This window comes from Leucopleurus acutus (genome assembly GCF_964270905.1).
Source record: "Leucopleurus acutus genome assembly, chromosome: 3".
Taxonomy (NCBI): Eukaryota; Metazoa; Chordata; class Mammalia; order Artiodactyla; family Delphinidae; genus Leucopleurus; species Leucopleurus acutus.
Genome location: NC_139145.1, coordinates 133,976,704 through 133,993,250, shown reverse-complemented (window position 1 = coordinate 133,993,250; position 16,547 = coordinate 133,976,704). Strand labels below are relative to the sequence as shown.

General features: G+C 38.6%; 2 protein-coding genes across 5 annotated transcripts in view; one reads left to right on the top strand and one right to left on the bottom strand.

Annotated features, from left to right (window-relative positions):
• The window catches only part of CDC20B (cell division cycle 20B), a gene marked incomplete at both ends in the record, with an annotated part of 62,018 nt that extends 46,119 nt beyond the window's left edge, over positions 1 to 15,899 (bottom strand). For all 3 annotated transcript variants that reach the window (XM_082836800.1, XM_082836801.1, XM_082836802.1), the window contains 2 exons: positions 15,493 to 15,555; positions 15,837 to 15,899. In XM_082836800.1, coding sequence (XP_082692926.1) covers positions 15,493 to 15,555; positions 15,837 to 15,899 — 126 coding nt within the window. The remainder of the gene's footprint in view (positions 1 to 15,492; positions 15,556 to 15,836) is intronic.
• On the top strand, positions 4,351 to 8,971 carry GPX8 (glutathione peroxidase 8 (putative); the record flags this gene model as incomplete). Of its 2 annotated transcripts, XM_082836807.1 has the most annotated exons (3): positions 4,351 to 4,554; positions 5,149 to 5,410; positions 8,446 to 8,971. In XM_082836807.1, the coding sequence occupies 3 exons, from the start codon at positions 4,351 to 4,353 to the stop codon at positions 8,607 to 8,609; spliced, it is 630 nt and encodes a 209-aa protein (XP_082692933.1). In that variant the 3' UTR covers positions 8,610 to 8,971. The 2 variants fall into 2 exon arrangements, with proteins under 2 accessions (XP_082692933.1, XP_082692934.1); XM_082836808.1 differs by lacking the exon at positions 5,149 to 5,410 and having other exon boundaries at positions 8,446 to 8,609.
• Positions 15,900 to 16,547: the final 648 nt, after the last annotated feature.

The following is a 16,547-nucleotide window of genomic DNA, read 5'->3' as shown; positions in this document are numbered from 1 at the left end:
TGGTTAATGGGCCTGTATGGATATTTAGATATCATAGATATATACATACACATATGTTTATATTTATATCTCATGCTCCTAAGCCTTAAGAATTATAAAATTAACAATCTGATCTGATTTCGTCCTTGACAAGAGACTTACTTAAGCTTTCCAAGTAGTTTCCATATAGAGTGAATTTTCTGGTCAAACGAACAGGAAACATCAGGTCTGCACAATTGTTTTATTTCTGGTTGTAAAAACTGGCATGCTTATACAGCAATCTCTCATAAGTTCATACAGCATAATATTGGCCTTCTCAAGTCCTTTCAGCTCTGGATCACTCAATGGGAGATTCATAGAAAACAATGGACTAGAAGCTAGCATAATGATTTTATCAAAATAATATCACCCTATGGAGTCCTGCCTGGGAGATGGTCAGTCAACATCCCTTCCAGAGTTATCCCTCTGTCTCCTCCCTCAAAGCACAGTTATAATGGAATGAGTTTACATGGTTCAAATTACAACAGGTTCTATGAATTAACTTTTAAAGCTATTTGCTTAAACAGCCTGCGGAGTTAAAGTAGCTAATGTAGACACAGAGACACGAAACACATCTACTGTGGAAGATAAAGAGAAACCAAAGAAGCTTGTTACTCTGCAAACCAGAAAAAGATTGAGGTCTAATTTCTCAGACTTAAATGTGCATTTGAGTCATGAGGGGATCTTGTAAAAATGCAGATTTTGATTCAAAAAAGGCTGGGATGGGGCCTGAAAGGCTGTGTTTCTAACAAGTACCCAGGCGATGGCAGTGCTGCAGACAAGGACCTGACTTGGAGGAGCAAGGGCAGAGAATTTAAGCTACGTAGCAGTGTTCAGAGGTAATATAAACACAGGCACTTTGTCTCTTTCAACAACTCAGCTAGAGAGCACCAAAGTAAAGTTATCACAGTTAAGAAGTGATATAATACATTTTGTATTAGTATTTGTATTTCTAGTTTTTACTAGAAATTATATTTACAAGAGAATAGTTTTCTTTTGTATCCATTCTTATCAGGTCCCAAGAGTGGGAGTGAAGTGGTTTATGTTCTCTGACAGGTTTATGTGCTTAAGCCGTGGGCTTTGCTCAGCTACCTCCAAACACATACCCCAGGAGCAGGGACCAGAGCAGGGCTGATAGCCTCCTTAGCATGTCCTCTAAAGCTCCAAATACCTAATGATGATGGGAAGGGACACTCACAGCTTCTCAGATCATTCTGTGCACTTTTCTAGCACTTTCTGGAAACTTACCACAACACCAACAGTCAGGCCCTAGCGGAACAAAGTACCTTCATTCAAAACCTGCTATGTGTCCTAGAACAAAAAATTTCACTATTTGTATGGAAACACAAAAGACTCTGAATAGCCAAAGCAATCTTGAGAAAGAAAAATGGAGCTGGAGGAATCAGGCGCCTGGACTTCAGACTATACTACAAAGCTACAGTAATCAAGACAGTATGGTACTGGCACAAAAACAGAAATATAGATCAATGGAATAGGATAGAAAGCCCAGAGATAAACTCACACACATATGGTCACCTTATATTTGATAAAGGTGGCAGTAATGTACAATGGAGAAAGGACAGCCTCTTCAATAAGTGGTGCTGGGAAAACTGGACAGGTACATGTAAAAGTATGAGATTAGATCACTCCCTAACACCATACACAGAAATAAACTCAAAATGGATTAAAGACCTAAATGTAAGGCCAGATACTATCAAACTCTTAGAGGAAAACATAGGCAGAGCACCCCATGACATAAATCACAGCAAGATCATTTTTGACCCACCTCCTAGAGAAATGGAAACAAAAATAAGCAAATGGGACCTAATGAAACTTTAAAGCTTTTGCACAGCAAAGGAAACCATAAACAAGATGAAAAGACAACCCTCAGAATGGGAGAAAATATTTGCAAATGAAAAAACTGACAAAGGATTAATCTCCAGAATATACAAGCAGCTCCTGCAGCTCAATATCAAAAAACAACCCAATCCAAAAATGGGCAGAAGACCTAAACAGACATTTCTCCAGAAAAGATATACAGATTGCCAACAAACACATGAAAAGATGCTCAACATCACTAATAATTAGAGAACTGCAAATCAAAACTACAATGAGGGGCTTCCCTGGTGGCACAGTGGTTGAGAGTCTGCCTGCCAATGCAGGGGACACAGGTTCGTGCCCCAGTCCGGGAAGATCCCACATGCCACAGAGTGGCTAGGCCCGTGAGCCATGGCCGCTGAGCCTGCACATCCAAAGTCTGTGCTCCGCAATGGGAGAGGCCACAACAGTCAGAGGCCCGCGTACCGAAAAAAAAAAAAAAAACTACAATGAGGTATCACCTCACACCAGTCAGAATGGCCATCATCGAAAAATCTACAAACAATAAATGCTGGAGAGGGTGTGGAGAAAAGGGAACCCTCTTGCACTCTTGGTGGGAATGTAAATTGATACAGCCACTGTGGAGAACAGTATGAAGGTTCCTTAAAAAACTAAAAATAGAACTACCATATGACCCAGCAACCCCACTACTGAGCATATACCCTGAGAAAACCATAATTCAAAAAGAGTCATGTACCACAATGTTCATTGCAGCTCTATTTACAATAGCCAGGACATGGAAGCAACCTAAGTGTCCATCGACAGATGAATGGATAAAGAAGATGTGGCACATATATACAATGGAATATTACTCAGCCATAAAAAGAAACGAAACTGAGTTATCTGTAGTGAGGTGGATGGACCTAGATTCTGTCATACAGAGTGCAGTAAGTCAGAAAGAGAAAAACAAATACCGTATGCTAACACATATATATGGAATCTAAAAAAAAAAAGTGGTTATGAAGAACCTAGGGGCAGGTCAGGAATAAAGATGCAGACTTACTAGAGAATGGACTTGAGGACACGGGGAGGGGGAAGGGTAACCTGGGAAAAAGTGAGAGAGTGGCATGGACATATAAACACTACCAAATGTAAAATCATTAGCTAGTGGGAAGCAGCCTCATAGCACAGGGAGATCAGCTCTGTGCTTTGTGACCACCTAGAGGGGTGGGATGGGGGGGTGGCAGGGAGATGCAGGAGGGAGGAGATATGGTGATATATGTATATGTATAGCTGATTCACTTTGTTATAAAGCAGAAACTAACGCGTCACTGTAAAGCAATTATACTCTAATAAAGATGTTTTAAAAAAAAACTTGCTTTGTGCTCTAAACAGGGCATTTTCTAAGGTGGCTAAAGGAACCATGGATTTCAGGATATGCAGCCCTCAATTCCCTTTCCATATCTGCCCCTAAAGTTTTCAACAAAGTTAGGCCTCCTGTAGAAAGTGACAGCCACAGAAAAAAATGAAGATAATAAGCAACTAGGTGATGCACCCAAGTAGGATGGGGGATGGAGTGTTTTTGCCTTTAGTGTAGAAATATCTTATTTAATTATTAAAGTCCTGCTTTATTATACAGTTCAGTATTTTTCTATCTACAGTTTGCAGCCCATTGGTGAACCTTGAAATCATTTTCATGGTTCAGAACCAGGCTGTTTTAAAAATGCAGTAGACCAGGGTGCAACGCAGTTCAAAGGGGAAGTATCATTTAATGAAATGTCTCAGTTACACCTGTCTATGTACTGAGCTATATTGTAAAGTACATTTCTTACTATGCATCATAATCAAAAATTTGAAAAATCACTGAACTATAGCTTGCTTTATGGTAGAGGAGGGATTTTTTAGAGCCATCATTGTTTTTAATCTATTTATTTTTACTATATTCACCTGGCATTGCCTTAGCTAGATGAGGTCATAGCGAGTAGCCTTTTCAGAAATTTCACTGCCCTTTCCACTATAAATTCCTTGAACTCATATAGCATGCTTAAGCCATATGCATTATATATACACATATAATATTAAATTCCTATAGATCATGTGTCATACTAATAGACCAATTTAATTGACACTCTGAACTATTCCTGGGTATTATACACCCAATTCCCTACATCCAGTCAATTGCTGGGAGCACCTCACAGCTTTCAAGTTACAAGGGCACCATCTTCTGGTGAAATATTTTCTTTGTTGGGCCGATATTAAAGAGCTACCAAAAAATGTCCTGATTTTTCAAGCAAAAATTGCAACTGACATCATATATACATTGATATTCTTTAGAGCTTTTTACTTCATTCAGGAGTTTCACTCCATTCCCAATCTGAGAAAGGTCTTTCTATTCCTCAGCAGTGAGAGGAGCTAGTCTGTCCTTCCTGACTTTCCGTTACACTAGGCTGGTTTCAAGTTTCAGCTCCTCCTTGAATTCCAGCCTGCTGAGACTTCCCTCTAGAATCATCCAAAATGGAGCCTCTCACAGCCTACCCTCTGAGATGTTCAGGGCCCAAAGCAAAGGTATTTGCAGTTTTGCTGTCTATGGTTCTATGTACAGTAATGTTATTTCTTCTACAACTAAAATTCCTAAAACCTAAAATCAACAGCTTTTATACATTTGAAGTGAAAGATGCAAATGGAAGAACGGTTTCTCTGGAAAAGTTTAAAGGCAAAGTAAGTTGTATCTTCTGATTTTTATTTCTGTTGTTTGTCCATGTTCTCTGCTTATTCTCTTAATAGTCCATTTTTCACTGTTAAACGGTCATATTATAATTTAGTCTTCAATGTAATTAGTATATCACTTTAGCCATCAGAGCTCTCAGTTTATATACTTCTAATTGATAACTGATTATGTTAACTGTTTGCTTTAAGTGATGGATCAATCCTTTAAGTTGTTTAGGAAATTCTTAGAGTTAGTAATGTGAATATGGAGTATTCCATATAATGTGAATATGAAAGTATTAATTCCATAATCTAACAACATTAAAAAGTACTCTATCAATAATCATATTTTATCTTTTATTTTTTAAAAAAAACCTTTAGTTGAGTACATAGGGCTTTTTCAATGGTCGTGATTTTTCAGAGTTTTAACTCATGCATCCATGTTATGATTTTCAGCAGAATTGGGTATATCTAAAAATATGAGATAACCATCTATCAAAGGTTGTATTCCTCCAAAATGGTTTAGGATTTTAACTACTTGCAAATATTTTTTTTAATCTTTTATTTGCTTCACTTTCTGGTTGGATTTTTTTCTTTTTCCGGGAGGTTGCACTAGTTGTAAACGTGGCTAGTGACTGCCAACTCACAGACAGAAATTACTTAGCACTGCAGGAACTGCACAAAGAGTTTGGACCATTCCACTTCAGCGTCTTGGCTTTTCCATGCAATCAGTTTGGAGAATCGGAGCCCCGCCCAAGCAAGGAAGTAGTATCTTTTGCAAGAAATAACTTCGGAGTAACGTTCCCCATCTTCCACAAGATTAAGATTCTAGGACCTGAAGCAGAACCTGCATTTAGATTTCTTGTTGGTAAATATCTACCTTGCCTCACCAATTTAATGATTTTAATTGCTTTTCGTTTTTAAAACAAATATACCAGGACAATACATTCATTTGAAATGTTTTAGTGGGAAAGTTTTATAAAACTATCAAAGAGCTAGATTCTCATCCTTTGTGACTTTCTAGAAGTTATGCTTCCCTGAAATCAATGTTTTAACTTCTTGGATGGCAAAATAAATCTACTGCAGTGTATTTTATTTTTATGATCATTTTCCTGAAGAATTTACTTTAAGTGTGGTCATGGCTATTTTCACAAAATATTTCAATTCTCATTTAACTAACATGTGGGCAAATATCCCTCCCCAATATTAAAGCTATATGTCCCACATCAATATTGCCGAGCGTTATTAGTTGAACTTATCTTTGTGGTTATTTTTATGTTGCCTTACTTATCTAAGATATTATCCTCAAGGGTGAATAATATCTGTTTGCCAGGTGGTTTTTGGCAAAATTCAAAACAATATACCTTGATTTTTTTTGGAGGAGGGTAGTGTTAGGCTATCTCTGTAATTAAGCTAGCTACAGAAACCTATTTAAAGATTTTCCAGCATAAACGTGGTGCAGTATAGTGACTAAAAGCCAAACTTTGGTCCCAGTCTGTGTTGAAACCCCTGCTCCTTTACTTTTGCTGGGTGGCATTAGGCACATAATTTCTCTGTGCCCGTTTCCTCATTTGTAAAATGACGTTATCAATAGCATCTACCCCCTAAGATTGCCTGGAGGATTAAGTGTGTTAATAATAAAAGTAAAGTACTTATTCACATACAGCTTACACTGTGGCAGACACTATTCTAAAGGACATTCAGCTCATGTCCTCTCATCTAACTTATATAGATGACAGCCTCAGTCATTTTCACTGTGGGTAATTTGAGTTTTGCTAAAACCATGACCTCATCCAGGCAATCAAGCTTCCAATCAAACAAACCAGCTAATGATGTCCTATAATATTTCATTTAAGTATGAAATCAGAATCATCCAAAAACATTATATTCAGTTTCTAGGGAAAGTCAATATAATGCCTAACACCACAAATAGCAACTAGAGTGAGGTCTTCATTCCTTTTATTTCCTGGGTGCACAGGAAAAAAAAAGCCAGAGCATGTGCCCTGTAATCATCTCTCAATTACAGCAGGCAAATACTTGGGCACAATAGCTCCTAGGTTCTTCCCCTTTGTCACTAAGAAAGCTTCTGAAACTCAACTTACCCTGTGTGATCAAAACATAACAGTGATTTAAGGTTTCACTAAAGTTAGATGAAGCTCCAGAGACAAAGATTATGAGTTGACGGCCAAATGAAAATTAGATCTTTGAAAACTGGCCACAATGGACAGTACCTGATCATGCACTCACAAACAAGATGGCTCTGTACAGGTGTACAGGTTGTCCACTAAACAGGAGTAAGGAGGCAAACGGGGGCTGAAACACAGGCGAGTGCAAGGTATGTGCCGAGGAACTGTCCCCACCTGGAAGGGTATCTTTTTCTAATTCACACGAAGATGTTACACTGACTAGAGAGAGCCCTGCCCTGATGGGCACTATCTTTAAAAACACATTTTCCATCATAAAAATGGCTATTTTTCAAAGCGATTTTAAGAAGGCTTTAGTTAATAATATGATGTTCATACCAAGTCACTGATGTTTGAGCTAATCAGCAACACTATTAAAAATGAAATAACCAGTGTAAATGCTTGGCACAGTACACAAAATAAAACACGTATAAGTAAATATTAGGCTACTTTTCATTCATTATTTTTAACCTGTGCTCCCGCATTTGTTCTTTCCCCAGCATAAAGCAAAGTATCCCTCAATTTTAAAAACTCTAGGCAGTGTGTTCCTTCTACCTACCTCATCAGCAACGTTTTTGAAAGGATAGTTAACATTTGTTTTCTCCACTTCCCTGTCTCTGCTTCCTTCTTAGATCACTGTGTTTGGCCTCTCACTCCATAACTCTCCTGAGCCTGGTGGGTCTCGCTGCCTGTGACTTCTACTCTGGCCCCTTCTCTTCCTCCCTTGCAGGTTCCTCTTTTCCTCCACCCGTAACGCTACTGATCCTCAGGATTCTGCCACATCCACATAGGCTCTGCTTACGCTGTCCCCTTTCCCTGGGTGAGCCCTTGCTCTTAAGCTCCGAAGCCTCCTCTGATTGGGTGTCCCACATAACCTGAATCTCCTTGTGTACAAAAATGAATTTGTCATCTTCCTCCTAAAATCTGTTTGCTTTGCCATGTTCCCTATTTTAACAGCACGAGCTCTGCAAATAGGAAGGTCTAGATATCAATCCAGGCTCTACCACTCACTAGCATGTGACTGTGAGTCCAGGCCTCCATTTGTCTCATCTGCAAAATGGGGATAATAATAATATCCAATGTTTACAGGGTTGCTGTAAAGATTAAAGGAGAGGATCCATTTAAAGCACTGAGCATACATTACTAGGCACATAATAATTATATTTTTTCTCATGTTAGTCAATAATAATGCACACAAATCCTGTATGATATAAATAGAAAAAAACTTCTACATTTCTTACCTAAATTAAGATGTATCAAAGGATATCTACAATTATTTAGAATTCCTTACTATATAATATGCAACAATATTAAAAACATATATATATTTACTACAAAAAGTAATCCATACATTCCTATTACCAAAGACATTTAGAACATCACTTTATCTTTTAAAAAATGTTAAGAAACTGAAAGTTTTCACCTAGTGACAGGGTAAATTTTTTGTGGTGGAGATCAACAAATCTAAAATAAACTAATTTATTTCATTTCTTGATTCTAGGTCAGTAGAATCATCAGTGAAGTCACCAAGTATTTCTATAAATCTGTTTACACAAACTTTGAGTTGTTTTGTTTGGGTGTTTTGCTTTTTGTTTAGTTTGGTTTTTGAAATGATGACAATACTAGAACTTGATTCTAAAGTTGTAATTTATGCAGATACTAACAAAAATGAAAATCTTGAAAAAGAATTTACTCATGAAAATATATTCTGATATTTTAGATTCATCAAACAAGGAACCAAGATGGAATTTCTGGAAGTATCTGGTCAACCCTGAAGGTCAAGTTGTGAAATCTTGGAGGCCAGAGGAACCCATTGAAATCATCAGGCCTGAGATAGCAGCTCTGATTAGACAAATGATCATAAAAAAGAAAGAGGATCTATGAAAATGCCATTGAATCATTCTAAGGCAATAGTCAGAATACAGAAATGTCTCCATGAGGGTTTGATCCCATTTTAAATACTCTGACAATTAAATGTGGCACTGAAGAATGACTTTCCTTTTATGTTATCTTGTCAGTGACTGGTAATGAATGTCCCCACGATAGAGATGTTACCTAAAGCAAAAATGAAGAGTAGCCAAAGATTCTAAATGAAATATATTAAATACTTCATCTGACCACACTAAATAATTCAGAATACAGTCACCAATGTGCTTCAATATCCTATTGTCTGACTTGACATTTTCTAGTATCGTTCTTGATGGAAATGCCAACACACTAGACCACTGTTTGAATTCAAGACACTGTGTGACATTTCCAGAGTAACTAATTATAAATGATTATTTTTATGTAATAAAAAACAAAATAAACATTGAAAATGGGAAATATAGATTCTAATCCTTATGTATTTTTATTTGTTTCAGGTACAAGATTTTGGGTTTTTTGGGTTTGTTTTTTTTTTAAGTACAGGTTCATGGTATGTTTTACTACACCTGGCCAAATAGTCACTTATAAATGACATTATCACAACATTTGAAAAAGCCTTCATCTTTCTCAATATTTATTATTTTCTAGAAGCAACTCAAATTCCATAATTAGAATATTAACACTTGAGTCAGTCTGTATTTTTGAGTGAAAATCCCAAGTGTAAGAAAAAAGCCATGAGTATATGATCATTCAGCTTGATTCCCCTTCAGGTTAATTTTGATAAATTCGTTACAGGTTAATTCCTTACAGGTTCCTTACAGGTTAATTTTGGTTGCTAATCTAGTCAGACTAGATTAGCCATTTGGAAAGAATTCAATGCTGCATCATTCTCATGACTGTAGTAAGAAGAATCAACTGCAAACAGTCAAAACTCTTAACGAAGAAAAGGGAGTGACTGCAACTACATGAGTCTTAGAAACATCAGCAACCGCTGAGCCTTTTGATAGAGTCACAACATACCTTTTCTCCCAAAGTCCTGACCTTTACGTTTTGTCAGCCTTCTAATTATTGGAAAAAAAGCAACCTGCCAAGTTGATGAAGGTTAATTATTGCCCCATGAAATATATATTCATTTCATAAAGGAGTTAAACAGGAATACTGGAGCCAAAAACCAGTGTGAAAAAACAGTCATGTAGAATTTGGCTAAGAAGGAAGACCCAATCTAAATAACTGTGAATTGGCTCTCCAATTCTGACCTGATGAGTGAAAGTGAAGATTTTTTTTTATGGTGAAATCAGTAGTGCCACCTCAGTAATTCTGCAAAAGGGTTTAAAGTTCTTTAAAAAATCAAATATATTTCCCGGAATACCTTCTACTTCAACATAGATGTCCAACCCCCAGCTCTGAATGTATTTAGTAAGCTCTCTGATGGGGGCGGAGGTGTGGTTCCCCTCAGGTCAAGAGGATGTGCAGAGGCACCTCAAGAATAGCAGTCAATATGGTTAAAATAGTATGTTCTATATTATGTGACTTTTACCACAATAAAAAAGACATTAAAAAAAAAAAAAAGAATGGTGGTCACTGTGTGAGCAAAGCCCGCTTCTACCTCTCACCAGCGGCAGGGCCTTGGGCCAAGCTCGACTACTTTGCAGTTTCCTCACCTATAAATTGGGGGTGGGGTCAAAGTGAACAAAAAGCCCCTTCCAAGTTCCCAAGGGCTTTCAAGTGATCAGGAATCAATACTAACCTGGATTGTTGTTGAACAAATGGAAGCCACCTCACTAGTCTATCTGTCTTTTGCAAGCTTGCCCCAAAAATGCCTGTTAGCAATTTGAATTCTGGGCCTCTAAGCAAAATTTTATGTAGGATAATCCCTCCAAGTGTTGCTTCTGGAGCACTCTTGCTGTTTACCCCCGCTTACGACTTCCATGAATTCATATCAGTGCTCCAGGATGCCTGGGGTGTTTATGTGCTCACAGTCAGGGTGTGAGCAGAAGTGTATCTGCCAGCACCACAGAGGTTACGTAGACACCCCACTGCCAGACAGAGAGTAATGAGCTGGGGGACGACCAGGACTGTCCCAGAGAACGCAGTTGAGGTGTCCATCCTGCCCCAAATCATTAGTTCTCTCCAAAGCCATAAAAAGTGGGTTTTTCACTTATATATCTCCAAACTTGGTTGCCTTATTCAACCTATAATCTCTGCCAGGTTAGGCTTGATTCTCTCCTCTTGCCCCTCTGAGTATGCAGGGAAGGCAGGTAGGGATTTGAAAGTGTGTCATACAGGTGTCCATTCAGGGTTCTGTAACAACCAGGCTATGTGTGATGAAAGAGTGGAGAGCCATTTGCTGATGTGCGGCCACCCAGACCTCAAATGTCTCATATGAATACCGTCAGGCAAACACACAGAGGAAAAAAATGCATTTTTCTTGAACTGAGCACAATACCTTCTCTCAGCAACAAAAACCCTGGGACAGGGCTTCCCTGGTGGCGCAGTGGTTGAGAGTCCGCCTGCCGATGCAGGGGACATGGGTTCGTGCCCCGGTCTGGGAGGATCCCACGTACCGCAGAGTAGCTGGGCCCTGGAGCCATGGCCGCTGAGCCTGCGCGTCCGGACACTGAGCCTGCGCGTCTGGAGACAGTGCTCCGCAACGGGAGAGGCCACAACAGTGAGAGGCCCGCGTACCGCAAAAAAAAAAAAAAAAAAAAAAAGCCTGGGACATAAACTGCTACGAGCTGCCTGAACTGAGAAGTATAACAAAAATAGTAGGCATCCCATAAAAGAGTATTCATCAGTTGTCCTCCTGACAAAGGAAAGGGACGAAATCAAATGCTTTTAACTGTGGTTAATAATTCACTGACGAAGTTTGTTTTTGCTTGTTTTATTTGGGAAGTGGAGAGGAGTACTTCCTACTAACTTCTGATCATCATCTTATGGCAGATGTAAAAATACAGAGTGTTGGAGAGTGGAATAAATATGAATTTGCCTGAAATATTCCCAAAAAATTGTACTTCATTTTTGAAACTGCGTACTAATTATAGCATACCTATAGTATGTACATATACATAATTCTTAATAACTATAGTATATATAGCATATATACAGTGATGACTGGTAAATGTTTAACAACCAAATCTCTGGAGGAGGAGTCCCAATTTGCAGCATTTGCAATTTCTATGGTGTGAATGCTCCCACATGGTCAATTTTAATCTACTAATGGTTTGATAATTAGCTTGTAAAATTTCTGAAAATTTAACAATCAATTCTCACAGACCAGGACAAGCTGGCTCCAGCACAACAAAATTTTTAAAATCTGACTTACGGTAATAAGGATCTCCACAGAGAAAAACCTAAAGCAAAAACATATCACATATACTCTTTATTTTTATTACAAATATATTATTTTGACAGGTTATATATAAATGTGGATGTATATGCAGTTATACTGAATTATGAAAAGCTGCTAACATTATAACTATATAATCACACTATAACCTAACGACGTAACTGGATTGCCTGCAGGTAATTTCAAGTAGGAAAACACTCCAGTAAAAAATAAGAAAAAAAAATAGAGAGAGAGAGAGAGACAAAGTCTAAGAAGGAAAACAAACACTAGTTCTCTACATTTATTTTCTTTAAACATATTAACTGTTTCAAGACTGCCCGATGTGAGCGGGAAGGTCTTGGGTGATCCCTGTACAAAATCATGTGTATTCCTGCTAACATGTTCCTTTGAAAGAAAAATGTCATGTTTGGGTGCAGCTAACATGGGGACGCTCTGTATTTATCCCTCAGCTTGACTTCATGTTCCCCAGGGAATAATAAAATCCTAATAACTGTTACACCAAGAAACTAATACATCACACTTCTTCCCACTCTTCTTGTTCCCTCCTCCCTCTGAACGGTTAAGGCCACACCTTGCCAAGGGAAGCATGCTCTTTTGGGGGCAGAGGCTGGTGGGGGAGAGCCATTAAAGAGCACTGAGAAACTCGGACATTTTCCAGAGGGTGTGATAGGAAGCAATTACATCCCCAGCACCAGTGAACAGCAGTGGCTGCCCCCAGAGAAGATACTTCCAACCAGATTTGCCTCCCTCCTCCTCTTTTTTTCAACCCACTTCCGTCTTCTCTTCCTCTGACATCCCAAGTGTGGATCCCTCTCTTTCCTTCCCTCTTACGAAAACGTTTTCTTTTTGAATTTAAACGTTCAATCACCTCCTTACCCATTGACCTCCTTGTTTATCTTTACTACACTTGATTCTTTCTTTCCTTTCTCATCATCTCAATAATAGGAACTGAACTATGTATTCTTTTTATTGAGTATAAATGTTGACATTTTATGTCTTGCTCTTTAAAAAAAAATTTTTTAAGTAAAACACAAAGGACAAACCTTCTAAATTTAGTAGGTTTTATTTTTATCAACAGATCAGTGATTTTCTATAGAAAATAACATGTTGAAATTTAACCTTAAAAAAAGATGAAAACAATATTTACATTAAAGGAATACTTAAACACAAAGATGCTGAAAATGGAATGATACTAGGCAACAACAAAAAGAGGATGAGATTTGAAAGTAACAATATGCGTAAGAATCAAATTATAGTTACCTCTTTAACCCATGGTTCTAGAAATGTTTACATTTAAATAAGGTAAGAATTTAATTTTACCCATAACTTATAGTCCAATGCAGTAGAGAATGTGATACATTTCTCACTTCTCATTTAGGGTGTAAATAATTGACCAGACCACCAAAGTCAGTTCCATGAACTTGCTGCAAATGTTTATACAACCACAGTGTGTCTGGGACCCAGCACACACCTGACACGGCTCCATGAGTCAAAATGGCCTCCAAGGGAATGAGAAAATATTTTAAATTATATTGTGCGGTCAGTTCTCCCCCTTCACAAGCTAAATATCATGCTCTCTTCCAAACACTGTATGAGTCTGTGATTTTACAGAAAATGAAGACTCAAGGCAAATCTTCCAAACAATTTAGCCCCATCCCCTAACCCCCAAAATCCCCAATTCTCTTGATATTCAAGTGAAAATGTTTTAGTTGACTGACTCATCTGGAAAGTTACTTCAGTTCTCCCTTTAGCTGTACACACCCTTGGTAACTGAAACCTACTCTAATGTCAAATTAAGAAACTAATGATCCAGAAAGAATTCTAAAGACTTAGTTGAAAGTTGAAAATTTGAGGAAACATTAGGTTTTCCATTCCAAATTGTCATTATATTCTAAATTTTATATTTAAAATAAATATATAATTTCACAAATACTTTAATACTGTCTACAAGTATTAGAGACTCCAGAATATTACCTGAAATTTTTAAAATAATTAATTGGAGTAGTTTCTTCAGCATTATAAAGCTGTTTGTTGTATTATAACTGAAAAGTAGTAATAAACATTATGGTAAAGAGTGACCCGGTTCATGGCAAAAAGTACACATACACACAAACATACACACATATTACTTACAGATTTAATTATACTCTGATGTTCATTGTACGTGCAATGAGATAGCAGTTGCATGTTAGCTGATGCCACTCACATATTCAACCAGCTAACAATACACTGCCAACCCATCACACACAGGTAACCAGTGTACTTCGTTAACAAGAAGAATTTATCCAGAAGCAAGTGGCAGGGTAGTTGTGGCTGCTGAATTGACCCAAAGCAGCCAGCTAACAATACACTGCCTACCTGATTCAGGTCACCGCTGCTTTTCATGGCCCGTAAAGTCACTGAGGCTAAATTTGTAACATGAAACAGTGGCAGAACTTTCATCTTAATAGTCACATTAAAGAAAACTTACAGGCAAAACCTGTTCCTCCAAAAATACTATAAGAAATAAAACCAATATTTTCTTTAATCTATTCAAAAACTTAAAAAGAAAACTTTCAAAATACTTCCACTTAGGTTTTACAAATTAAAGGCTCAGATACTGCTATACAAGTGAATTAACAAAGTTATACATAAATGTAGCTTTTCCCATTACTTCTATTTACTGACGAAAAGACCAGTTGTGTGTATCAGGTAGTCAAATATCTAGGAGCCATGGTGATACAAAAGGTAGGCAAGACAAATCTTCAGCTTTGTTTGGGAAAAATAAATATTAAAGTATTTAGGGAATTTTAGGAGTCAAATGTCATTTGTTTTCTCTGGCTACAAAGGCTATTAGTCATTGCATTCTGAAAGTTCTGTGTTCAATTTATTGTGTCACCAATTAAATACAGAAAAATTTAAAGAAGGTCTAGAAAAAAATCTATAAAACTGGTGATGGTTTTGAAACTAAAATCTATAAGTAAAGACTAAAGGAATGTGAACTATTTAGCCTAGAGAGAAGCAAGGTGAATCCTGATAATGATTTACACTGATTACAAGAGACGCTAAAGGCCTTTGGGTTCGGACTTTCAAGGTGAAAAAGTACTACATGGGATCAACTGTTAAATTACTAACCTAAGGGCCGTAGATTATGCCACTTCTCCTCTTGACCACAAGATAGCACCATTTCCGTTTCTTTGGGGGGCAAGCTTATGAACGCAACAGAGGGGAGTGCAACTAGCAACTGTTAAAATGAAATTATAACAGCCAGCTAAAGATGCACTGCCTACCTGACACACCCAAGCTTCATCTTTTGCTGTAGAGGCAAAAACTAGAACGTAACATTCAGATTAAAATGATTACCATTATTTGTCAGTCAGAGATCTTCAGTTTCTTACAAAAATGTTTTAATATATACTCTTTAATATATAGACTGTAGTTAGTGATAGTATGAGATTTTTTAAATTTTTCGTATTTTCAGACCAATTCATACTTCCAGCAAATATCTTTAGCAAGAATTAGTTTGTTCGAGGTCATATTCAAGACAGAGAACTGGAGTAAGCACTGGACACTCACCTTGGGAGAATCTTGAGCTCTCTTCTGTTTCATGTCTTTGGCGAGCACCCGCATGACCTCCTCCTTTGAAAATACAGACAACATATATGAATATAAACTGTTTAGGAAGATCATAATATTAGGCATGGAATGTTTCTAGATCCTTACTTAGTCAAACTACATTCACTTTTCTTTGAAGGAAAACAGGCACCGCCAGAATATAACTAAATTACACAACTCAAAATTAAAATCAGGATTTAGAGTTTTGAACTACCTCTTGGTCCTAAACAGGTATTATAAGCAGTGCCTTCGACAAGAAGTCCCTTTAGGGAGTTGGGGCGAGGAAACAAAAGGGCGTTACTCACCCATAGGATCTCTTCTTCGGTCCGGACCCTCCTCCGGGCGGTGCGCTCAAGTTTCCACTCCATCTCTGGAGGAGTTTGCCCTACCTGGCTGGAGAGTAGCCTCTCCTCGACCGCTTTTGGTTTTGCCCCCCAGGTCTAAGCCAGTCTTGACTCTTAATCATCAAACCTCTGGAGTCTTGTCCCCCAGGACGATCATATTTAACCCCTAACCTCCCATTTTTCCCCACTCCTCCCACCGCTCTCAGCGAGCTTTCCCCAGGGTAAGGTTTAAAAAGCCGGCGGGGCGGCAGCCAGAGCGGGAATCCCCCTCTCCGGCTTCTCATTGGCCGGCGCTTCGGTGACGTCAGAGCCCGGGAGGGCTTCCCCCTGCGCGCGCCTGGGTCCTCACTCTCTCTCTCTTTTTCTCTCTCTCTCTCTCTCCCCCTCCCGGCCGGCGGCCGCGCCCGCAGCCTCCAGCTCTTTGTCCGCGGAGGCGCGCACAGGAGCGCCAAGCTTTGCCGCGAGCGGTGGCGGGCCTGAGCCGGGCCAGGAGCGGAGGGCTGGACAGCTGCAGGGGGCAAGGCCGTTGGCGGGCGAAGAAGCGGGTTCTGGGAATTCACGTTCTTTTCATTTTAGAAACAAAAATGTTCTGTAATAACGAACCCTGCTCCCTTTTCCTCGGCCCCCACTTCTCATTCTCCAACCCCATCATGCTGCCTCTGCCTCTGAGGG